The 25,951-nt window shown below is 42.2% G+C and overlaps 1 protein-coding gene across 2 annotated transcripts; it reads left to right on the forward strand.

Annotated features, from left to right (window-relative positions):
* The first annotated feature begins 879 nt into the window (after nt 1-879).
* Nucleotides 880-25,600, forward strand: MTHFS (methenyltetrahydrofolate synthetase). Of its 2 annotated transcripts, none has more exons than XM_030457428.1 (3): nt 880-1,173; nt 4,571-4,835; nt 23,964-25,600. In XM_030457428.1, exons 1-3 carry the CDS (start codon nt 1,033-1,035, stop codon nt 24,185-24,187), a joined length of 630 nt encoding a protein of 209 aa, XP_030313288.1. In that variant the 5' UTR covers nt 880-1,032; the 3' UTR covers nt 24,188-25,600. The 2 variants fall into 2 exon arrangements, with proteins under 2 accessions (XP_030313288.1, XP_030313289.1); XM_030457429.1 differs by lacking the exon at nt 880-1,173 and adding an exon at nt 1,197-1,506.
* The last annotated feature ends 351 nt before the right edge of the window (nt 25,601-25,951 follow it).

The raw sequence follows: 25,951 nt of genomic DNA on the forward strand, positions 1-25,951 counted from the left end.
CAGGGATTCTTACAGCTGTCAGGCGATGCACAGAGCACAGTGCTGTTTCTAGAGCAAAAGATGAGGTCAAAGAGCTGCAAAGTGGGACAGCTGATGACTCCATCAATGCACACAGTTGCTAAACTGAGATGTTACTTAATGCCACGTAGAACAGAGTTACGAAAAACAACCACTCTCCTATAGAAGTGCCCCTTTCTGCACTTACGAGGTGGGCTGAATGATTAAATGTGCCAAAAAGCAGCCTGCAGCCCTGGGACACAGCTCCATAGACTCTCTGTCCTTCCTTCCCCACAGTGGGCTGCCAGGCTGTGGCCCCCAGCTGTGCCATGGCTCTGAATGCTTTCTTTCACCTCTCTCATGGCGTAGATCCACTGGTGGATGCCCTATAATAGAATCACAAAATAGTTTGGGCTCAAGGGACCTTTAAGATCATCCCGTTCCAACCCCTCTGCATGGGCAGGGACACCTCTGCTCCAAGCCCCATCCAACCTGACCTTCAACATTTCCAGGGAGGGGACAGCCACAACTTCCTTGGGCAACCTGTGCGACTCTCTCACCACTCTCAAATTAAAGAATTTCTTCCTCACAGCTAGCCTAAACCTCCCCTATTCAAGTTTTAAACCATTTCCCCTTGTCCTCTCACTACACACCCGTGCAAAAAGCCCTCCCCCAGCTTTCCTTGTAGGCTCCTGTCAGATACTGGAAGGCTGCTATATATGAAACCGTTTGGTAGAGGGCGATAAAATATCCCACCTAAATGTAATTTCCCCTTCCACACCAAAATTCGTAAAAGAGAAATTCTTTGTAACCTATGCCAGAAAAAAAAAACAAACCAAAAAACTAAAACCAAAACCAAACAGAAAGCCGGGCCTTGCCAGGGGTTATCAGGTTCCCTGAAACAGCGGAGCAGAAGTGGCGGCAGTCCCGGCCTCACTGCAGGGGCCTGGGCCTCCCCTGGAGCCGTTCCCGGCCGTGCCACCGCCCCCAGGGCCCTCCGGGGCGAACCCGGCGCTGCAGCCCGCACTCCCCCCCATGGAGCAGGCAGGGCAGGGCGCAGAGATGGCGGCGGCGCTGCGAGCCGCGAAGCGGGCGCTGCGAGGGGAGCTGCGGCAGCGACTGCGGGCCCTGGGCGCGGCGGAGAAGCTGCGGCAGTCCCGCCTGCTGAGTCGCAAGGTGGGTTCCAGAAAGAGCGGCCCGGGGGCGGGGGGAAGCCCGCCGGGGACTTTCCGTGCCTCGCTGGGGACCGGGGGGAGCCGCCACCATCTCGGCCGCTGCTTCGGCCTCCCCGGGCCTGTGCGCCCAGCGCGGGGCTGGGAGCTCCGCCTCGGCCCCCGCCTTCCCCTCTCAGCGCTGCTCGTGGGTGCCGGGAACCGCAGCTGCTGCCCTGGGGTGTCGGCAGAGAGCGGTGACTCCCCCACCACCACCGAGAGAAGGCGTGGGGGGGAGCGAAACTGGAAGCAAACTGAGTCAGAAGCCCCGGAGCAGCGCGGTTCTCACGGGTTCTGGGTGGGTTTCTACCTCCGGTGTTTCACATCCCACTAGCTTCGTGCTCAGCTCCCAGCAATGCGCACAGAAACTGAGCGACTGCCTCGATCTTGCCTCTCATTTAAATTGTCTGTCGTTTCCCTTCTATGTCTTTCAGTGGTACTTCTTCCATGTACTTTTATTTTTAATCTAGTTTTTATACTTCAGAGATATGAAGCAGGGTGTACCTAAACTGCCTCCTAGCACAGCATGGTATTGGTGTGTACTTTTGAAATGACCTGTTTGTGTTTGGTTTACAAAGTTTTTATATAGATGCATTTCATCATTTTAATAAACTCAATAAAATTTTATTTTGCAGTTGCTGCATGTAATAAAACACGATCCTCCTTTTTTTTGCAGCACCAGTGGTACTTCTAGACGATCTACATTTATGTTGTTATTTTCCTGCTAGAGGATCTCAAATCATTTTATAGACTTCACTTAATACTAATGTGTAGCTGCTTCATGGATGGAATATAGCAGCACAGAAACTTTAGGTCATAGCAAGATCAACTGGAACTCACATAACCTTTTTTTTATTAGGAATGCTTTCCTTTTTATTTTTAATATATGTAAATTCAGGTGTCAGATATGTACTGTGATGGTAATGCATTTGAGTAATCACACGACCTAGACTTGAATCTCCCAATTTTTAGAAACCACTGTCATGAATAATAATTCAATAATGCAGAGTCCACTCCCAACTTCATAAGCACCAAGCCCATGTAGTAGGAAATTTTTAGGAGCCCTTGTCATTATCTAGCTTCAGCTGATAAACTCAACAACAGAGCACTCATAGCACTCATTTGCTAGTGAGAGCACACTAAAAGATAAAGATTTTGTTTTGCATAAAAGAAGGAAATGGGAAATATGATATATACATCGATATTATCTTGACATTTTAATAACCTGACACAAACGGAAAATCCCGAGCTTGCTTGAGACAGAGTGGCATTACAGAAGTGGCATAAAGTAGAGTCAGCTTCCTAATAGGAGGGCAATGCAGCAGGCAGGAAGAAATATTTTTTAAAATGAGAAAATGTTTGGAACAGCACAGGGCAGAAAATAAAGCTTTATAACATTTATAAGCACTTGCCACTAATAAAAGTGAGCAGGTTACTTAATAAAATCTGGAAAATATTTATAGTTGTAAAATCTCATCTCAAAAAGATCTTTAAATTCAAAGGGAAATCACTTAATTGGCTGACATAGCCCCTAGTTCTTAATTAGCTTTTGGATTATTTTTGTTAATGTTTATGTTTATTATTAAAGTCATGCTGGTTGCATGCTCTGATTCTGCAAAAAAACAGCCATCAGCTGGTGAACTAAGGGCAGATAATATTTGTTAAGGCTGAAAACTTTATTCAGTCTTCTTAGAAACTGCTCCGAGTCATAGCAGCCTCATCTTCACAGTTCTGAAACCAGCTGAACTTGTGTCTTCCTGCTAGCATGTGGTTTTAAATTTTCAACCCCAGTTTTTTTCTGTGCAATAACACCAATGTGTTACTGGACACGTGGGAGCAGATGGGACCTGTGGGGTACTCATAGCACCACCTTGAAAGAGGAGAGTTTTATGTCTGCTCTCTCCTCCAAACCCATGGAAAGGTTCAGTTCTGGAGGCATTCAACATCATGAGTCACAGGCATTGTCTATGGTCTGCAATTGGACTAAATAACCTGCTTTTTCAAACAAAAGCTGCCTTGGAAATTTTGTTGTTTAACATTAGTAATCACTTACTTGGAAGAATCCATGGGGAAGGTCAAGCAAATTACAAAGGAAGTAAAATCCAGTTTTGAATTCTTAAGACACTTCTATGGCCAAGCAGCACACCACCATAACTTGGCCCAGACTGTAATTATTTTTTTTTGCCTTACAAAAATATATCAATCTTCTGAATATTTCACATGGGCTTTTAACTGCTCTGCTGGAAAGAAAGAAGAAGAAGAAAAAAAAAGGAGTTAGAGCCATCCTCAGCTCAGATAGGAGCTGTTATCTCTCAAAACAGTGGCAGAGCAAAGGCTAAAGTTCAGAAGTGCAAGTTACCTGCAGTTATAAACACAAAGCAAGGGGTTTGGTGCTCCCTGTCCATAGATAAGCAGTTTCACAATTTTCTGATATTTTTGATGGAATGTTTGCAAGTGTGTAGAATAAGAACAAATCACATTTAAATGAGAAATGATACAGTATTGTATTTGTTTTGTCCAGATGTAAGTAACAAAATATGTAAGGTACATACGTAAGCCTTAAGAAAACTCCTCTCAAATTTTAATATTGAGTTCAATCTGGAATGGGGCAGACATGGTGAGATTTGAATCTGTTAACATTTTCCCATCATATAAGCATTTTTTATTTTCCATACTCTATTCCTTCTTCTATAAGCCTGGCACAGAAAACCTTATGAAAATCAAAAAATAGCAAGGCCCTTTTACCTTCAAGCTCTGCAAAATGAGCAGTAATAAGATCACCTTCTAGAAGCTGGTGATGTTTGAAGTCATATATCTGAACTTGTTCTAGGGAAGGCATTTCAGTTTGAAAAAAGAATGAGGGACCTGGTCTTGGAAGATTTTGTGCTCTGCAGTCATCTTCTCTGATGCTAATTTTCTTTTGAGTTATCAATTATTGCCTCTCATTCGATGTAGGCCCAGATGAAAGATGCAGCATATAAAAAGGATGAAAGAAACAGAATGCCAAAACCTCCTGTTCTGTATAACCTGGCAATTCTGACCTGCAGTGTGTTTCTCCAGCAGCATTGGGCATTTGGGGATGTCTGCATTATATGGTACAAATATTTAAAAGATCAGGAGATCATCTCAAAAATTCCTTTTTGCTAAAGGCCTAAACCTTTTTGTTCACTGGGCACAAAAATTTGCCTATTTTGATTTTGCTGGTGATAAAAATTTTGCAGCAGGAAACAAAGTTGGCTCATGCTCTTCATCATGTGTGGTAGTCTGTGGTACCCTTTTCAATGGATGTTTAGCTCCAGTGGTGTGTTTAATTAAAATAAAGTCAATCTTTCATCAGCTGATTGCTTCAATTTCCCATGTAGGTGATTGGCCATCCCAAGTACCAAGGATCCCAAAGAATTGCAGTCTTCCTGAGCATGCCAGATGAAATCCAAACTGAAGAAATCATTAAGGACATTTTTAAGCAAGGCAAAGAGTGTTTCATCCCACGTTACAAACCTCAGAGCAACCAAATGGACATGCTGAAGTTATCATCAGCTGAAGACATTTCTTCACTTACTTTGACATCCTGGAACATTCTTCAGCCTCGTGATGATGACAGCACAAGAGAGGAAGCTCTTGCTAGTGGTGGGTATTTTTTCCTGCATATGGTTTGGTTCTGTATGCTGTAGAGGTGCTGAAGTCCACATTAGCGGATGCTACTTTCTCTTGTCTGTTCTTCCCTACCCTTTGCCACCCCTGTCATATGCCAGAAGGGCAGGAACAAGACAGCATGGGTGATCCAGCTGAAGGAAACCCATCCCTCCTTCTAAATCAGCTGCTTCTTCTGGTTTATGGGCAGTGCAGTCTCAGCAAGCATAACACAGAGGCTCATGAAGGAGACAGGGACTCGCCAGGAGTTGCTTGAGTTACCATTGAAAGTCAGTGGGGATTCACAGCTTTAGGATGCACTCTGAGGACTTTAGTTTCCAGTGCTTGAGAGGTAGGGAACTTTTCAGGTGATGCCTGTAGGCTGGCATGAGAATTCTCTGACAACTTTGATCCTGCAAATCATATTGCATGGATGAATCTCAGAGCTGACAAGGAGCCTGCTGGTGCAGAACAGCTCTCTGCACTGAGACCTTAGGCTGAAAGTAAAAGGGCGTTTTTGTAGGCTTGGGTGTCTGTTACAAAGTCTTTTCTGTCGTTATTCTCTTGTGATTTTATTTTGGCTGTCTCAGACTGGATTCTTCATAGAAAAATTTAAAGTTTGTTTAGATGTAGCTAGTGGCATGAATGTTTTAGTCCCAAAATAACTTCTCTTTCTTAATTTAAACTTCATATTATACAAAGCTCTAAGCAAACTTACCTTTTCTGTGTCTGCATTCATTATTTTCATTCATTTTTAAAGCACATTAATAACTTCCTGAAATACCTGCAAAAAAATTTATTAATAGAAAAATCATGTTGAACTTATGCTTGGAACCTCAGTTTGAGAGAATTCGCTCTAGGAGGAAATTCACCAAGCAAACAGCTTCCACACCTCACAGACTTACCAGCTTTTCAGTGCCTGATAATGGAACATAATATTTACATGACTCTGGCTGAACTTAGGCTTGTAGTTGCTTTGGGATGCCAATGTACTTTCTGAGAACCCATCTCCTTGTTTGCTTATCATTTATTTTCAATCTACATCTTTCCTAATTCAGTCTTTTCTGTGTCCACATTTTAGATAGCAAGGCTGTCATTGCTTTATGCACCTATGTTCTTTACATTTAATATTTAGCACTGTTACTTGTTTTCCTATTTTTTTCCAAAATGTGTGTATATTGGTGGGATTTAGGGGCTTTTGAAGGTATCCCTTAACATGTCCATGTAGCGGGAGGAGCCATTCTTGCTCCTGAAGCTCGACGAGCTGCTGGTCTCTTCCAGGACTCCAGCCACCACACAGCGCTTCCAGGGTAGAAGTGTAGCAGGAAGAGCCTTTCTTGCTCCAGAGGCTCAACGAGCTGCTGGCCTCTCCATGCCTCGCACCAGAGTGAGCTGAGGTTTCTTCTGTGGGTGTGTGTCCCACCTTTATTGGCCCCTGATCTTGCTCATGCCCAATAGGGGCCTGTCCTAATCAGGCACAGGTGGACTCACACTCATTCACTGGCAATTCAAGGCACCTGGTTTATCAGGTCTCTCTACATTTCCCCCTTTTTTTTTTTTTTTTCTTAAAGCTTTCCTGGTTTGCCCTAGCTTACAGACATTTACAAAAATACTTTAACACTGATTACAGAATACAGACATACAGGATTTTTCTTCGGGCCCCGCGGGACACTCAGCTAAGAGCATCGAGGGGGCGCCGAGTACAGAATTTTTACACACACACATTTTCTACTGACACACTACAGGATTTTTACACATACATACAGGATTTTTTACACAAAAATACTTAATTTACAGGATTTAATACACTTATAAATTCTCAGGCAACCGTTCAATGTCAGCCCAGGCACTTTTTCACAAAGTCTCTACCTTTTGAGTTGTTCTTCTCCCTCCTGTATCTGCTCTTCTCTTGGCTTCCCTCTGCTCAGGGGCTTCCAAAGAGAGAATCCTTCTCTTGGCTTCCTTTTGCTCAGGGGTTTCCAAAGAGATTTCTGGTTCCTCATGGGTTTCTGGGTCCTCCATGGGACTCCATACCATGGGATTCCATCCTCCTGGTTTCCTTCCCTCTGCTCAGGGGTTTCCAAAGAGAGAATCCTTATCTTGGCTTCCCTCTGTTCAGGGGTTTCCAGTCCAAAGAGCTTGCTGGTAGGGAGAGTGCTAGCACAGGCATTTTTTTCAAATCAGGGAGAATGTTCCTGTTGCCAGCTTCTCACACTGCTGCTTCTTAAGTTGTCTGTATGCTGCCCACATTCTCCACCAAATGTAGCGGGAGGAGCCATTCTTGCTCCTGAAGCTCGAGGAGCTGCTGGCCACTTCCAGGACTCCAGCCACCACACAGCGCTTCCAGAGTAGAAGTGTAGCAGGAAGAGCCTTTCTTGCTCCAGAGGCTCAACAAGCTGCTGGCCTCTCCATGCCTCGCACCAGAGTGAGCTGAGGTTTCTTCTGTGGGTGTGTGTCCCACCTTTATTGGCCCCCTGATCTTGCTCATGCCCAATAGGGGCCTGTCCTAATCAGGCACAGGTGGACTCACACCCACTCACTGGCAATTCAAGGCACCTGTTTTATCATGTCTCTCTACATGTCCAGGGTTCTGTTGTCTGAGCTTAGTTCAGGCACTCATGATAAGCATTTGTACTACTGATGAGCTGCTGTTAATTGAATTTAACAAGGCTGTTGCAGAGATGACAGAGTAAACACACAAATTTAGGTATGTTAGGAGCAAGGTGGAGAGTGCACTGGGATATACTGGTTGGGGATGGCTCAGCTGCCAGGTGGTGGGATGGTGCCAGATTGGGGAAGGCAGGAGCAACCTTTGGTATCTGGATAATTCTTGAGCTGCTGTTTTGTTCTGTGTACAGGGTACAGTTATGGGCAAGTGAGCGATGCCAGGAGAGCTACAGCAGTCTAGAGAGAGATGCCAGGAGAGCTCCAACTGGCAGTTGTAACAATTGGTGTATGTCCATGTCAGATTTGTTCTGCCTAAAGCTTGATTGTAGTCTGTGTGTACCAAGTAATATAGGAATAATTCAGTTTGGATTATAAGACTTTGGTCCTTCATCCTTGGACATTTTTTCTAGATTAGAGAATAAGTCTAGGTTTTTTTCACTATTGCATAATCAGACCCCTTCCCAATTTGTCCCCACAGAAGAGCACACAGCATCTCAGGGTGCCTTTGAATTCCTTTTGTTCTATTTTTTGTGTCAGTTATATTTTTTGAACTTTAGTACATTTGCAGGAATGCAAATTGCCATGCTACTACATCCATCCTCTATTGTTAGAATTATGCATGGATGAAGCATTTATCTCTATGATGTTATCAAATACTGCCACGATCTGAGGCATTTACATTGTTATAAGGAGATAACGTGGTGTTATATTAGTAATGTTCCCCTTGCTGGCAGAAGTTGCTATGTCATTTCCAAGAAATACCCTGCAGGTACATAAATAAGTCATGTCACTTCTGAGTGTATTCATTTTGCATGACAAAAAGCTTAAATTCACACTCTTTAATACTTCAGACATGGTTATTTTAAAGAATAGCTCAAATATAAGACTAAGGTATGATTTTTGCATAGAATTTCTCAGTAGTTGGTGGTACTCAAAAGCTGACATGAACACACAAGAATCTTTTCTTTTGGAGACCATGCTTTTTCTCTTGGATAGGAATTTGCCCATTTTCATCTTGGTAGTGTACCACATTACACCTTGTTGGTATAAACAAAGATTACTGCAATTTGGGTAGTAGAAAGTCTTTTCTCTGCCATGCATAGGTGACTTGTAACTGTCAAATAAAAATTGATTTCTTTAGGCTAAATGCATACAGTAACAGAAAGAATGAAGGTGGAATAAGTTCAGATAATCTGATTAGGGCAGTGTGTAAGTGCATGGCTTGTTTCATTTCCAGCTACACCTGCTGAAAGAGGAACAAGCTAGTGGTACATTTTCTTAATAGTTACCAAGTCCCATTTGTATCCTTGTCCATCAGAAGTCTAAATGCTCTAGCATCAGGTTTTGCCCAAGGTAATACTTTCAGTGAAATGTCAGGCAGGATGCAGTAATTGGCTACAGGAATGTAAATATCTTGCACAGTTTTGGAAGGAGTTAATTAGATAAAACTGTTCTCAGTTTGCTTTATATCACAACTGCTACAGAAATTTAAAGGATGCTTCCCCAGCAGCTCTCATTTCAATGTGATTTAGGGAGGTGATGTGATTCAGTGGGCTGGACATGGTTTTCCTCATTTGTAATGTCATTTATTGTTACTTAAGCCTGCTCTAAAAGCTATAGGTAAAAAGCTAACTTATTCCTCTGAAAAGTAGATTTTTCTTACTTCATCCCCCAAAAAATGGATTTAGTGCCTCCATATGGTAAAATTCTTGGAGGAGGCTTCTTTGAAGGAAGGCAGGTGGCCAACTTTGAGATGAGAGATCTCAGCTGGAAGTCTTGAACTTCAGCAACTATTACGCTTAAACGTTCACAACTGAACTGATCAATAATGACTGAAGGTGTACAATAATCCAAGTTTTTTTTTTCTGTGCCACCACAGTGCACTTCTCTATCCTTCTGCTCTTTGCCCAGCCAATCTTAAGCTCCCACTCCAAGTGTCCTTCTCTGACCACTCTCCCCACTTCCTCTGCTCTCAGTCCCTGACTGTCATTGCAGGGGCAGCTGGGCCAACATAAACAGCTTGTTTGCCAAAAGGGAGGAGATCATGTGCTATGTCTTCTTTCACTTGTCTGCAGGAAAACAGAAGGCTCTTCTTCTCTCAGGCTGGGCCACCACAAAGATTTGGACTGATGTAACTGAAGGGCTGGTGGAAAGCTGGTGATGAGAGGTTGTGTAAACCAGTGGCATGGCAAAGAAGCCTAAATGAAACTTCAGTCCTCATTTCCTTCCATGTTTCAGTTCCCAGTCTTGTCCCAAGCAGCAGGGCAAGGAGCAGCCACCACAATGAAACTTCTTCGGAGTTCTTGCTGTTGGGAGTGGGGCTGGAAGGAGGAACCCAGTCTGAGGCTCTGTGTGCTCACTCTTCCTGGCAATCCTGTTTCCCCTTCTGTTTTCAGCATAACCCTGCCCCTCCATGGTAAAATGAGCTTCTCTGAATGAAGAGTATTTTTCTTCTCTCCTCCACCCTGTTTTGGTTTTTTTGGATTTTTTTATCCTATATGAATGAGTCCTGTTTGCTGTGTAGCTGTATCCATGCAGTGTGTGTGGGGTGGGGATGAGTAGCCCAGATGGAGGGAATGTTCCCTGTAAACTGACACGGGCTATGTGGTTATGTGACCACCTGTGCTGCTGTGACTCCAGCAGGGGTATGGAAAGGGTGGCATCTTCAGAGAGGCCCAGCATTCACCTTGGCACATCTTCACTGAGCCTGTAGCAAAGGCAGGTTTTCAAACATTTACAACAGTGTGGAAGCCCAGCAGCACAAATGGATTTGAGGTGGCCTAAAGCCACATAATTGATACAGAGGGTACTACGAGCAAGATTTCAAGTTCTTGCTTCAAAGTATAGAGCAACAGCTTTCCCCATTGTTTGTTGCTACGTTTGTTCTTAGAAACCAGTGAACCATTTTGTCTGAAATACAGGAATCATGACCCCCTCAACAGTTTGGCATAAACAGCCAATCTGAGTGTCAGCACTTGGAAAACAGCATCTTATATGCAATGGGGAATGCTGTGTAATGCTGCTCCTCTGCTAAAACATAATGTATTTTTGCTCCTGGAACTGAAAGTATTAGGAATTTGGCTTGTATTCTCTAATTTGGTTTGGAGACTTCAGGCATTTTCAGTACTCAAAACTTTGTTGGCCTACCAATCACAACATTTGTGTTGTAGCTTCAAGAAATATTAACTAGATAATCCCTGCTTTAAATAACAATGTATTTATTATTCATAATAAGGACAGATCTGAATTTCAAATGCAATGAAGGAATACAAACATATGTCTACCAGCAACATCCTGCAGTCTCATTTTCACATAAACTTTTGAGCGTTGGCATTTTAGGTCAGGGCAGTTGTATCTTTCTGCCCTTATAATCTCCAGAACACTTTAAGACTTTCTGTAGCATAAATTACAGCAACATGCTGGTAGCAGAAACAGGAACAGCTTACCTGCAAGGGCTGTTTATGCTAGGAAGTGTGACCCTCTTGCAAGGAAAGTTTTGGCTACCTCTAGGCTACAGTTCCAAGCAACCTCAAGTAGTTTGAAATTATTCCTTTATTTTAAACTTTGTCATTGGGATGTGCCCTGCAGAAACCTTTTAGTCCATGGAAGCTCTTCTACACCTGCCTTTAAACTCCTGCTATTTATTAATGCACTCAGAGAGGCTGCATTAGCTGTTAAGACTGATTGCCTGCTGGTGCCATCAGTATCCTTTGCTGTTTTAAATTTTAGCACAGTTCTTTAGAAGTGTGGCTGATGTGGTGGCAACACAGTCTTAAGAGGAACAGGCTTAACTTATAGCTGTGAAATAAAATATGATGTGAAAAAAAAAAAATAATGGGATGGACACCCCACTCACCAAAAGAAAAACAAAAAGCATCAGAAGTAGAAGATTTTGAAATATACAGTGCATTAAAGTTTAGAAACAGCAAACAGTGTGAGGAGAAAATCTTATGTCTTGGAGCACTGAGAAGTCCTAATATCCTACTTCAGCTCCATTAGATGTGTAGCTGTACATAGAAACATAGAATCATAGAATTGGCTGGGTTGGAAGGGACCTCAGAGATCATCAAGTCCAACCCTTGAACCACCTTTGCGGTTGCTAGACCATGGCACTGAGTGCCACATCCAGTCTCTTTTTAAATATCTCCAGGGATGGAGAATCCACTACTTCCCTGGGCAGCCCATTCCAATGCCTGACCACCCTTTCGGTAAAGAAATTCTTTCTAATATCCAACCTAAACCTCCCCTGGCACAACTTAAGACTGTGTCCTCTTGTCTTGCTGAGAGTTGCCTGGGAAAAGAGACCTGGCTACAACCTCCTCTCAGGGAGCTGTAGAGAGTGATGAGGTCTCCCCTGAGCCTCCTCTTCTCCAGGCTGAACAGCCCCAGCACCCTCAGCCTCTCCTCATAGGGTCTGTGCTCGAGTCCCTTCACCAGCCTGGTTGCCATCCTTGGGACCATACAAAATTATGCTAATCACACTGCAAAAAAGACATGTACTAAAGAGTGCTAAGGGTAGCTGTGAGTCTTTAAATGAGATATATGCAGATTGAAATGTACCTGGAATAAATGAAAAAGCATAAATATGAATAGCAGAGATGTTAAATATGCCTGCTTAAGAAAAAAATACCAAAAAAATACCACAAACAAGATTGTACAGCCATTGAGGATACTATTATATTTTCCTTTCCCCTGGGAGACTTGATTAAAACTTAGAGTACAATATATGTCAAGTGATAGATTATAATTTAAAATCTTTTTACACTGGTCATAAAAAAGAAAATCTGAGAGGGTGGCACAAAACAAAATTGAAAATTGAGGCTCTGCTCTTAATGTAATTTATTCTTTAATGAAGTGATTTAAAGTTTGGAATGAAATTTTTCTTGGGAGACAATGAACCAGAGTATTCTGATATGCATAATGAGAACAAATTTTGTGCAAGTGGGGTATTAATACTCTGGCAATAAGTCGTCTTCTGGCTAGAGGATGCTTCTTCTTACACAGTGTGTGATCAGAGCCCTGGACATACAATCCAGCGTTATGGGTTTTAAAATATTCAGGAAATCTTTCACCTTCCAGCTGTGAAGCAATAGATGACTTTTCTTCCTACCTCTGCAGCAGCCTTCCCCAGCTTATTCCATTACAAGCAGGTTCTGTGTTTGCTTTACCTGTGGACATTTGAAGCATCTGATTTTATTTGTATTGAACCCTTTGCTCCATTGCCTTCTGACAGCTGTGAGTTGTACTGGTTAGTTGGTTGTATTGTGGAATATTATGTCTCTTATTGCATTAATATTCTATTATGTTCCTGTGCTGTGTGAAATACTGTGTTCTTGTATTCATTTTTAAAGTGCTGCTTTCAGTTCAAGTGATACCTCATTCTTCTAAGGTGACAAGTAAATAAGGATGTTTAATTTAGTTTCTTTTTATTATTCATTGTTTAGTTAAAGCTGTATTATTTCAATTTTTTTTTGGACTTTTTCCATTCTCTTATTCATGTATAAAAGCTTTTCTAGATCTGTTAGAGAGCCAGCCATTACACTTTCAACCTCTGCAATCTCTCTGATGTTATTTTGGAGAAATAATGCCTAAGAGAACATTTTATACTTCAATAAAGAAATGAAATATAGGTAATGGCACTGCAGAATTTTCTATACATACCACAGCACTGCTTTTCAGATCAGATTGCTGAGCACATCTTTACTGGTTTCCACACAAGTATCCCACAGTGATATGTTGTTACCAACATACCTGTTCCAGTATTAAACATCCACAAAATAATTTTAGATTTTTCTGGGCAGAATGTTCTGTAACAGGTAGAAATATGAAAATATTTGCTTGGAAATAAAATAGTTGAGGTGTTGGACCCAGCAGCAATAGCAACTGTTTTCTTCACAGGTTTTCTGCATCTCAGCCTACAGCTGAAAGATGTGGGACCCCATCCCTGGCACTGGGATTTCTCTTACCTGCAGCTGGTGTCTGCCCTTCCCTTTCATGTCTGCCACAGCTTCCACAACTCTCCAAAACAGCTTAATAATAACGTGCACCAATTTGTCAGGTGAATTCAGACACTTGTAGCTGTGCTTCCCCTGGTGCTTCTGTTCAGAATCAGGTGTGACTTGATTACAGAGGCTCTTTCTTCAAAAGGCTTTTGAAAAATGCTCTGATGTGTTTTTGTGGCATCACTTTGTAATGTCCTTTGGTGTCTTTATGTCCTGAATTTCCTTGGTGCAGACCAAACCATGAACACTGTGGTTTAATTTTAATACCACCCGTGCCAGGGTATCCTGCGGTGAACCAGGAGATGGGAGAGCTCTGGAACACTGGCACCTTCTGCTTTCAGAGAGTTCATTAAGGCTTTAAAAGAGTGCTTTTCCTTGTAAACATCTTAAGTGTCATATCCATGTTTCCCTTCTTCCAGAAAACATTCTTCTTCCACTTAGCAAAACAGCTAAAAAAATTACTTCTGTGGTAATAAATTAAAGTTTAAAGAATTGAAAGCAACAATAAGCAAGGGCTTCAAATTCACTGCAAGTGACTCTCGAGTGTTTTGATTCAAAGAGGACCAATTTTGGTACATTGAATGTGAAGAGTAGCACTGTCATTTTCTTCATAGTGTTTCCTAGAGACAGGAATCTCTCAAAAGCAGAGGCTAGGTTCATTCCTGGAGTGTGGCAAGAGTCTGTCCAACTAAATCATTTAAGGAAATGCAAACATGCAGGTGGCTCTGGCTGCAGTAGTTAATCTAAGCAGACTTTATTGCCTCCCTTTATTTTAATTTTTGGAAAGGAAGAGGCAGTCCCAAGCTCATCTCAGTGGCTTTGTGCATGCAGTCTGGACAATCTGGAGAACAGGAGAGGAATCTTTTTCCTGCTGCCCACCTGTGGGTTGAGGATATGGTTTGGTGGGAGTTGAGCCCCACCAGCAGACACCGTGTGCCGGAAGGGGCAGTCAGTCCTGCTGCTTTTTTCTTGCTTCCAGTTCTGTGCTCCCATTGACCCACCAGCCACAGCACCATCTCCAGTTCTCACTGCTGAGGAAATTCAACTCATGAATCTGGCACAAAACTTCCACATTTTTTTCTTTCTTTTTCCTAGGATTGGTTTTCTGCCAGCTTGGTTGGCTATTAAATCAGGTCAGCGCTTTTCCAGCTACAAAAGGTTTGTCTTCCTGGCACAGTTAATGCCTGCTGTCTTTGCTGAGATTCAAAATAAGCTGTCATTATCCCTGTATGTTGGGAATTTCTTTGGACCTGGCTGAGACCCATGGGCTTTCAGAGAGCAGGAGACTCAGGGTGCTGTGTCAGGGTGTAAGGATAGCTTTTGGTATTCATGGTTGGTGTGGTAACTGGACTCAGTTCTTGCTTGTGCTGGCCTTTGTGTACATGAGATGAGAATCAGCTTTTGGGATGTAGATGGAGGGCAAATTCCTGTCCAGGACTGGCATGAAACCTTTTGCCGGCAGGTGTCAGCATTCCATGCAGTTACTAGGGAGCATTAGTGTTATTTAAGCTGTTTTCCTATAATTAAAATCTCATCCAGACATTGTAGTCAGACACACAGGACAACAAGTGCTCCAGCCTTCTGTCTAAAAAAAAAAAAAAAAAAAAAAAGGTTTGGAGTGAGAGAGGCAATGAGAGAGGCAAAGATTTTCGGAGAGAATCAGGGTTCTTAAGTTGTCCAAACTTAACAAAAATCTATTGATGGAAGAAGAAAGATTTCTCAGCTGTTGTGATGTTACCACACATGACGGGAGGTGCCATCACCTCCAAACCAGCTGATCCTGGATGTTCAATAAACTCTTTCTGTAAAAATGCCCAGTGTTTCCAGCAAGTGGTTTAACTCCTCTTGGGAGCCAAGTTTATGTACTGATGAAGAAGTTGATGTCTTAACCGTTTATATTTCACAAGCAGTTCTGCATATTTTATGACAGGCTGTCTGCTGAGTGAGTCAAAGAGAGTTGGAAATATCAATAGTGATGTGTGATGTATTGAAAAAATCCCCAAATGATTCACTTCTGTCATATTTAAATTTAAAAATACCCAGAGAACAGCATGCAAAAGAGTAACAAGAGGGAAGAGATACTGTAGTGCATATGCACATGCATGAGTGGAGGTACTAAACAAGTACTTTGATAAACACTATGAGAAGAATTGCGATAAGACCTTAAAGAATTTCACATGGGAACACAAAGATCCTTCTGTTTTAGATGGCAGCAGTGTTAAAACAATCTCAACATAAGCAATTCAAGCACCAGTGCTTTGTGAATTTCTCTAAAGGAGCAGATTTTCACTCAGCATTTGGTGATTTAAAAAGATGTGTTGATGTGCTGTGAAGTGACTAACTCCATTGATCCTTTGGAACTGTTTCTTGGTACATCTTGTTTCAGGGCATTTTGGTGCTTTGAAGACACAGAACCCAGGTGCAAGCCTTTGAACCAAACCTGTTTTCCATGTTTTCCCAATCAAACTGTAAAACTGCTCACATATTTGAATATCAGGAGTAGATAAGTCATTTTTCATAGACTGATAGCTAGAGGACTTATAAGAACTTATTTCCTTTACTCAGAAGCTGCAAACCCAAACATTTTTGTAGGTGGCATTGAGCAAGTATGGTTTATTTATGGGGCTTACGCAGACTTGAATAATAGTGAAATAGAAAATACTTGTTCAAATTTTCTTTTAGGTAAACATTTGTCAAATTCTGAAAACGAGACACGAGGCTTTAGGTGACTGTAAACTAAACCTCAAGGGAAAGGAGTGTGATGGTTATAGCCTCCCATATTCTTCTCACATTCTAGAATTTGAGCACACCTTGGCCTCATGCAGTAGCTTCCCTGATGGCACATGAAAGGATTTTTTTTTTTTTTTTTGGAGCAGGATAGGTTTGTTTGTGCAGCACTGACATACTACACCTGGTGCTATGCAGTGCACTTTACCTTTCAGATGCATTGGCACTAAATTTATAAGTTTGTTTTAAGTGAAAAATAGGAGAGTGTTTGATTGGAGCTTAGTTGCACAGGAACTGATCAAATGGCTTTCTTAGTGTGTTTTGCAGGTTTAATAACAGGAGAGTGGCTGCCACTCTGTTGTTTTAAACCTGTATGACTGATGGCTATCATGTAGGTTCTCAGGGAGAAGTATAAATATTTTATTATGCTATAGTTCAGAAGGGCAGGTGTGAACTGTAGAGACCAATGTTTCATGCTGACACAAAGCACTGACATGGATGAGGAGACGGATAAATGCTGAGTTGCCTGGTGCTTGTTTGTTGATTCTGCTGATGGGTCTATTTTCTGCAAAATATTTTACTGAAGTAATAACAGAAGCTGTTTCAGTCACGCAGGTGGACCAATTATGTTGACTGCAGAGAAGATGGTCATATGTATAATATAATTTGGTGGGCTATGGTTGTGCATTGTTGTGGGTGAAAAGCTTTTTAGAAGACAAAAGGACACAAAGCCTTCCTGGTACCTGCAATTCCCATAGACAAATAGGAATAAAAATAGAGCAAGCGATTGCTTGGAGTTAAAAGCATTTCTCCCTGGGTGAGGTGAGTATTAGCCTTTAGGGCCTCACGGTGTGTCCCACAGCAGGAAACCATGGATGGAGCCTATGGGATTTGGATGTGATGCTAATTTTTGATTCCTGTCCCTGACTGGTGCCTGCTGGATACAAAGCATCTCTCTGGCTTTCCTTCTGAAGCAACAGATGTCTATGAATAGTTGGAAGACAGTGAGTCCTGCTGAAAGCTGTGGTACTATGCAAAGGTGTTCACACATGGGAAACACCTGAAGGAAAAGCCACTGACTGCAATTTAAAATGAGCTGTTTTTTCAGTCTAATATGAAACACACCTTTTAGTCCTGTTAGGTAAGTGGCATCATAAGAAGAGCAAGCACAATAGAAAAGCACTAGAGCTGTTTATGAACTACCAACAGCAAATACTTATAAGCAAAAAGAATTTACTTTTCTCAAACTCATGTCAGCAATTTGGGACATTTTACATGTAGTTCCCAAGCTTGGTGCAGAGGGGAATCAGTGGGGCAATGATGGTTTATAGTAAAAGAGAATATGATGCTTTGCATTGTAACTCAGTTTCCTGATGAGGATTCATTCTGACCTTCTGATATTGATTTTCAAAGGCTGTATCATGTGAGCAAATAGAAATTATTGCTGAAGTTTCCTTTCTGTTTAAGAGATTGTATTTACATTTTTGCAGGCTGCCAGGGGTAAAGTTGAGCCATGTAACTGTTTATGTCAGATCTCCTGTGTTATGGAAGAAGTCAGCATCACTGGTTTTGGATGATTTTTTTTCAAATGCTTATGAGTTACAACAAAGGGTAATGTTTCTGTCTCCTTGCTCAGTTCATTGGGGATGAAAGAGTGGCTTCTTCAGGGCTTAGCAGGATAAATAATTGGTTTCCTCTGGAAGAAATCCCAGCCCTTCCAGGAACCATGCATCTTGGCAGGGTCTGTATTAGGCACGCAGTAAGCAGATCTGGCAGTTTGCTTTTTGACCTTATACCAAGGCACATGTGTAATAGCAGAGATGCTGTGCTTGAAACCAAGGGCAGTTTTTTCCCAAAGAGTAGAAAACTCTTATCTGGAAGGAAATTCCAAGCTGCTAGCAACCTCGGGAGCAGTGTGAAGGACGCCTGGTGCATTCTAAGAAGAAGGTTTAGCACTAGTCATAAAGGGGAAAGGATTTGTTTTGCTACAGCATAATTGAAATATTTACTTCTGTGGAGCTGTTTTCCCCAAGGTCTGGTTATTAACCCAGACCACAGTGTTAGGTGCTGTGTAAATACAGAACAAGATGATGATTGTGCACTGTAGGTTATATGTTGAGAGGCTAACACCCTACTTAAGAGGCCTACCTATGCTGAATATGACAATAATTAAAGTTATGGAAAATACTGACATTAATTTGAACTTTCTGAGTTATTACAACTCATTGGCTCATACACTGCATGTCAACAAGACAAAACTTTCAATATTATGATCACCTGATATTTTTTTCTTCTGTGCCAGGGTAGCAGATACATAGGCAGCAGATGGTTTCTGTACACTTTTCATTCTGAAAAGGAAGGTTTTACTGCACAAGGGCTTAGGGGTTTTTTTCCATTGTGGTCCTTGCTAGATCCAAAAAGGACCAAAGTAATCTTTCATTTTATGTAAATGAACAGCTTTAAAATATTTGCTAGCTTCACAGAGATTGGCACAGATTGATCTGACCACCACAAACACTCCTTTCCTTTAAACAGAAAGTTGTTCCTCTCCTGGCTCTTCTGTCCCTGCACCTCATGCAATCATTTACATGTGAGCAAAACAGGGGCAGTCCCTAGCTACCACCACAGAGCAAGCTATTTGTGGAAAAAAAAAAACAGCCACAGAAGAGCATGTTTTTACCCGAGGTAAAAACCCTCCCAAGGCTGGGAGGACCAAGCCATGCTTGTGGGGACATCATAAATGATGCACGAACTTCTGTGCTTCAGGGCAAAGCTCAAACTGTGAGGAGCAGCCGTGGTAACACACAGACCTGATGGTTGCCCACCTCTTGTAGGCTTGAACTCAGAAGGCATCTGTGCTGAAAGCATGATTTTTATGAACACATTGCCATCCTTTACAGGGACACAGGATTTCCTGCAGCTCATCCTCTGCCCCATCTTCTTGTAAGTGCTTTGGAGGTGAGGATGAAAAGTGCCTTCCACTTTGATGGGTCCTGGGCTCTTTACTGTGTCCACAAAGCAAGTGATCCTTGGGGGTAAGAAGGTAGGATGACCAAGTATTTCAGTTTCCTCTTCTATCAGGTTATCTAGCTGTGTGGGAGGAGATCAATGACCCCACATGGTGTGTGGTAGCAGACTGATGGAGCCTCTTCAAACCTGGGAGGAGAGAGGCCATGCTGGCTGCTCCTGAGAGCAGGACAAGTCCCCAGCAGCCTTTACAGGACCTGTATCAGTGCAGTTTGATGGACTCTACTATTATTAACCATTGTCAAGAACACTTCTGGAAATGCCATCTGGCATTTCAAATAAGAACATCAGATTAAAGAGAAAAGAGGTAATGAGGTGCAAGGAGGAAATCCTTCCCTGGGGAACAAATCAAAACTGATACCATCACGAAGGGTAATGAGAAATGCATTACTGAACTGAGGAGATTCACTGCAGCTGCCCAGAGGAAGCAAAACTGTGTTTAAAACACCAAAGAGGAGATGGTAACATTTTAGTCTGCTGGTTAAGTAGGGGAATGCAAAGCTTGCACACCTGCTTTTTGTGTGTAGCTTTGCCACACATTTCCTGAGTCCTTGGGCAAGTCATTTCACTGTGACATAAGGTGTGTCTGCATAGATCTATGCAAGTCAGTGCAAATGTCTCTTCTTTTTTGGTCTTACATGGTGCCTCTGGGGCCCTAAGGCAATAATGTTTTTTCTTTTAGTCTTTTCCCCAGTTTGTAGTCTATTTAATGACATGAGTCCTTGTGGCAGACCATCACAGCAGTATTTCTGTAGCATCACTCTGAGGATTTGTGCTGCACATTCTGGCATGTGATAGGAAGGCCTGTGTCTGGAGGAGAAAAACCAGTAGGAGGACTGCAGAGGGTGGAAAGAGCCAGACCTATACTCTCCTGTCTTTACTGCCCATGGGAATCCTTTCCCTCTGGAGTAGGTATGGGTGTCCTTTGGATCCAGTAGTGCCAGGCATTGTGCTGACAGTCAAACAGTACTGACAACCTGTGATCCTGTAAATCAATTTGTTTTCTGGCCCTGCTGTATTTAGCAACATACATGAAACATCAGCATGTCTGTGTGCCTACACTGACAGATAAACCAGGGTGTATTATTTCACATATGGTGCTATACTGTTGAAGGAGCTGTACCCACAAGCTCATATCATAGATACAGCGAGTATTAGGTAACTGTCATCATAATTGCCAATCTTACTGGGATACCCAGTTGCTTAATTAGTTTATAACAAGCATTGATATTCTCTACGTAGAAGCTTCAGGCTGGAGTTGCTTGAGGCAGTGTTTTCAGCCTTTAGCAGTTTGCAGACCACATGCAGGTGTTCTGGGAGAAGTACAGACTACCTGTAGCAAAAGCCCGTTCAGCTGTGGGGATGCTTTTCTTTGTTTCCCTTCCTGGGCTCTTGGTTCCCTGGGGATCCAAGAGCCAGCAGAGTTAATGACTACAGAACCATAGGGCACAGTGGACACTACAAGGAAAGTGGTAGAAATAGGTGGAGTTCACGAGACTCTCTTAGACTGTTTTACAAGGCACTAAAAACTAATGTGGTGTTTGATACCCAGATACCTGCTCTGTTTTCTCAGGAACTAGGATGCTATTTCACACAGAGGCCTGGGGGAGCAAGGGGAGTAGGATGTCAGAATGAAGCAAGCCAGTAGGGTATCCTGAGTGGCATCGAGTGGTCCTACAGGGCTGCAAGGGTTTGGAAGCATGAAGACCCTGTGCTAAGAGGAATAAAGGTGTTCTTACCTGCCACTTTATTGATGTACTCTCATTGCTGACAGTAATCTTACGTGTCTGCAGTCTTGGTCTCATCTGTGTCTGCAGTCTTGGTCTCATCTGTGTAGGCAATTGTCTCATCATGTGTGTCATCTCTCATCCTGTGACATCTCTGCCCCTGTGCCACTGCAGGCAGCACAAGAGGTTTTGTTGCTCCCTGAGTTCTGTAGCAGGGAAGCATTTACTCCATGCAGCTCTCTGCCATTCATTCTAGACGGCAGGGTAGAATATGGGGCTAGTGCTGCTTGAACTGCCTTTGGGCTCCTTCCAGGGTAACTCTGTAATTTTTCTGCTGGATCTTGCTTGGCATTCTGCTTAAATCTTGCGCAGTGCAAATTGCATTGGGTATCAGAGAGTGCGTTGTGCATCCGAGCCAAAGCATTTGGTGGAAGTGCTCCAGTAGAAGAAAAATATAAGGGTGACTATTACAGTATTTACAGCATCATTTTTCATACTGAGATTTGCACAGGCTTATTTGAGTTATTTGGCATTAAAAAATCCATGATTATAGAGGAGATGGCTCATTAAAACAGATGCTGTTTCTCCAGAGTACCTAGAAGAAAACACAGTGCTTTAATACATCTAAATTCAATCGAGTGTGCCTTGTGCTATCAGTTAAACTACTTAGAAAATATCTTTTTTTTCCCCTGCAGTGTTCCTACCAATTCCCTCTTTCCTTAGTGCTTCCCCTGACTTGTCTCTCCCTGTCAATAATACAGATGTAAAGAGAAATGACACCTTTTTACTCTGCAGATTTGCCCCTTGTGTGCATTCTTACCTGCCAACAGTAGGAACTGCAAGTGTTTCCTGCTTTTTGCCGTGAGAGTCATACAAAGTGAAAACAGATGAAAAATGTGCACAGTGGAGTGTGTGTCTTTCTGTGCATCATTAGTGTTTGGTACATGGTGCTTTCTGGGCCACCTGAACACCTATGCAAAGCCAACATGAGGCAAATCACAGAGAGGATAAGTAGCAAGCACAGGATTACTTTGGGGAGGATTTGACCTGCAGGATCTATTACTGACCATGTCAACAGGGAGAAGATCAGCCAGTTTCTAGGTCCTAGTCCATAGGCCTGACAATTGGCAAATAAATATTTTTATTTGCAAACTGAGGAGACTGCAGCATGGTACATGTGAAATTATGTGCGTGGTGCCAACCGTAAAAATGTCATCTCTTTTCAGGTGAGAACTGAAAAATCTGCCCTCATGCCTCTTTTCCTCTTTGTTTCCCATTTGCCTGTCCTACAAGTCAGAAGTTGACTGCAGCATAGTAAAACCCTCAAACCTCCTTTTAACCAGTGTTCTCTGGTCTGTCCTCTGGCTAATCCCCTCCTCTTAATCCCCTGACTTCTTGAAAAAAACCCTTGCTTCTGTATGTTGCCAACTGTATTATGCCAGATTTGCAAGACTGATCTCTAAACATCTCACATGGTGTTGCCTTGCATATTTTATATCTATGTTCTAATTAAGTCATCATGTCATAATGGATGCGATGGGTGTTCACATCAGTGACTTCTCTAATCAATCAACAGTGGAAAGAAATCTCCAGGACCCTGGGAAGTGTGTGCAAATGAGTTGGTCCAATGTGAACTTTTAACATGCTCTTGCACTTTGAGTTCGGACTTGATACATGATCTCAGATGGGATTCCCTGGAAAATTAAAAACTGCTTAGCTCTGGCTTTTCCAGTACATGCTCCCACATATCACACATCTTCTTGAATGTTGGGCATCATTCCCCTTGCTTCTACAGCAGCAAGAAATGAAAGATTTCCTTTGCATTATGAAATTAGTAAGTGGGATGTTCCTGGGTTCAGCAGTCAGTACCAGGCCAGCCAAGCTCATTTGTTTAGAGGATACCCTTGCAAGACTTCTCACACCCAGTGAACAATCATTGCATGAGCAATGGGAACCTGTACACTGGCTGCCTCCACGTTGGGAGGTAGCTCAGCATGGCAGATAGTTTCCTTTGCCTACCTGGCAGCCATGTGAATCAGCTCCTGAAACAAATGGGCAGCTGAGTGTAAATTGTAGCTGGCAACCTGGCATGATGCTGCTCCACATCCGTCCACAGAGTAAGAAGAAAGCAAGAAAAGGGGTTTAGCTGACCTTGCCTTTTATCAGAGCTGGTTGGTGGGGTCTTTCATCAGGGTTTCACAGCCAGTCGGGTCTGGTTTGTCCAGGTGATTGGCAGCTGGTGCTGCTCATTTCAGGTTTTTAACTGATTTTGAGTTGCAGTCAAGTGCAATCTCAGAAGAGTCTGGGGGACCCCACATGCAGGCAGGCAGAATGTCTGTGTGCTGCTGGAGCAACAGTGAGAATCACTGGAGGTGCAGTAATCAAGTTCTTTGGAAGAAGAGGAACCTGACATCATAAGCCTTCAGATCCTGTTATGGTGGCAAATACCCAATACAATACAATTATATTCAAGGCTCTTGGTTTTGGGAGGCTGTGTGAAGGTTCATGACATTTTACAGTTGTTTTGAGATGATGCCCTTTCTCTCTTTTACACATTTTCTTCCCATTCTTTTTCCTTTTCTGTTTTTGTGTCTGATGTTGAAGGTAATTTCATTTTTTGATTCCTCCTGAATCTAATTTCCCGGGGTTCAGTCTCTGCCTGGATTTAGTCATAATCATTAGTGTTTAGAAGCATAGGGTTAAAAAGATAAATTTGTTATACGGTATTTTTTTTCCTTCTAGATTTTCAAAGTCTAATTATTTTGCAACCAATCTCCTATGCAATTGATAAGATGAAAATGTAAATGTACATACAGGTTTAGTATTCAAAGTGGTTTTCATCAGATCAAAGAGAGGGAAGCATTTTGCAAAACAGAAAGCTTGCATTTTTGCAAATGTCTGAAGTTATGTGGATGTAGTGAAGCCATCAGGAAATCCACAGTGCATGCACTAATGGTTATTTCATTTTTCTGCAGGGGGTCTTGACCTTATCTTCATGCCAGGCCTTGGGTTTGACAAAAAAGGCAACAGATTGGGAAGAGGGAAAGGATATTATGATACCTATCTTGAAAGATGTATGAAACACCCCAGTGGTAAGCCTTACACAATTGCCTTGGCTTTTAGGGAACAGATTTGTGAATCAGTGCCTGTGGCAGAAAATGATGTCCAAGTAGATGAAATCCTTTATGAAGACTGCTGAAAGTATCTTGATACCAACCAACCTTCAGAGTGACCAACCAAAGACATCGGATCCATCAATCATGACTTTGAGAGTCATATATGACTTTGGGAGTAATGAAATACAGTATCTGTGCTTGGGGAAAAAGCAAACAAAGAAAAAACAAACAAAAAACCAAACCAACACTGTGAATGCAGTAGTGAGGATTGCATTGATTGCTTCTAATTAGAAAATATCTGGTGTGAATTCTTATTCTAGAATCAATAGGAACAAGAATGTGTGACTGTATTACAGTAAGGACCATTTCTTATTACCATCCTTTTGGGAAGCAAGCTACTTCATACTTAATAGTTTTGTAATTACAGCGAACTATCTGCTAATGCAGTTCTTGATCCATTCTGAACTAGATACTTTTTGTATAAGAAGTTCTTAGTTTTTAAATATTATGTGCATCCATGAGGAAAACAAGAAAATGCCAGAGAAGTCATACAGTAAGCTGGGCAAAATATGGTGATTTCAGTAATAATTTTGACTATTTACTTGGCTCCTTGAAGTTGTCTTAAGATAAAAGTAGTATCTGTTAACTGAAAAGGATTCATGTCCATATCTGTGGCATATGAATTCCTTTATTTGAATACAAGATTGTACCGTAGTCTAGAATGCAGTCAGTGAGTTCTCCACCTGGAAAAACACAGCTCTTTTTTTGTAAAAGAATATTCAAAATTATTATAATTTTGCACATGGGCCATTCATAATGTCCCAAAATACTGTGTTAAGTGTGGATGCTGTGCTTAAGACTGAAGAGATGATAAGAATTACAGAGAACAGGTTTTGTGGGTGGAAATTTGGTTGTTCCATACATCTGCAAACCATCCTGGAAATCAGGAAGAAGATAGCAAATACATACTGCACACTGTCCAAGTAATAGGACGCAGTATTTACTTCAGGCTCAATCAAACTGTCAAAATTTTGTGTTTCTTCTCCAGTACAACGTCACTTTTTCTGTATGTGTTTAACTTTGCCCTCAGTCAATAAATCAGTGCATTCATTTTCACCAAACTAATATGTGTAATTGTTTTTAAAATCCATTAATTTTCAAGGACCAGCTGCGGAACAGAATGACCTCAAGACTTCCTCAATAATGACTGATTTTGTGAACAAAACTGTACCTACAGTACATACCAACCTTTTCATCTTGGAATTCTTGTATTAAGTTTTATTTTCATTTTGCCAATACAGTAACTAATTAAGCCCTCTTGCTCTGGGGTGAATCAAGTCTCTCTGGCCTGTTCTCTGAGGTGCTTCTCCATCCTGTGTTTGCAAAGATCCATCTGGCAGGGGTGGAAGACCCCTTCAGCATTGGCCTGCTGGGCTTCCTGCCAGCGTGCACAGAAAACCTGTAACCTGAACATGACAGCTGGAAGCAGTTTGCAATAGGGGCTATTTAATCATAGAATCATAGAATCATAGAATTGGCTGGGTTGGAAGGGACCTCAGAGATCATTGAGTCCAACCCTTGAACCACCGTTGTGGTTGTTAATAAAATGATGGTGATCAGACCTGCCCTTCAATCTTGTTCTCTATCAAGCAATTTCATGCCACCAAATGAAAGATGCAGATAAGATTCAGCCATGTATCTGGGAGGGCCCTGCAAGCAGGGGTTGAGAAGACCACGTTGGTGCTCATGCATTTGGAGGAGCATCCTCCAGCTCCTCTCAGTTCTCCTCTGCTGCCAGCTGCACTGCCTTACTGGAGGGAGGCAGACTTATGATTCAAGACCTTTGG

Source organism: Calypte anna, chromosome 10, assembly GCF_003957555.1.
Source record: "Calypte anna isolate BGI_N300 chromosome 10, bCalAnn1_v1.p, whole genome shotgun sequence".
NCBI classification, from domain to species: Eukaryota; Metazoa; Chordata; class Aves; order Apodiformes; family Trochilidae; genus Calypte; species Calypte anna.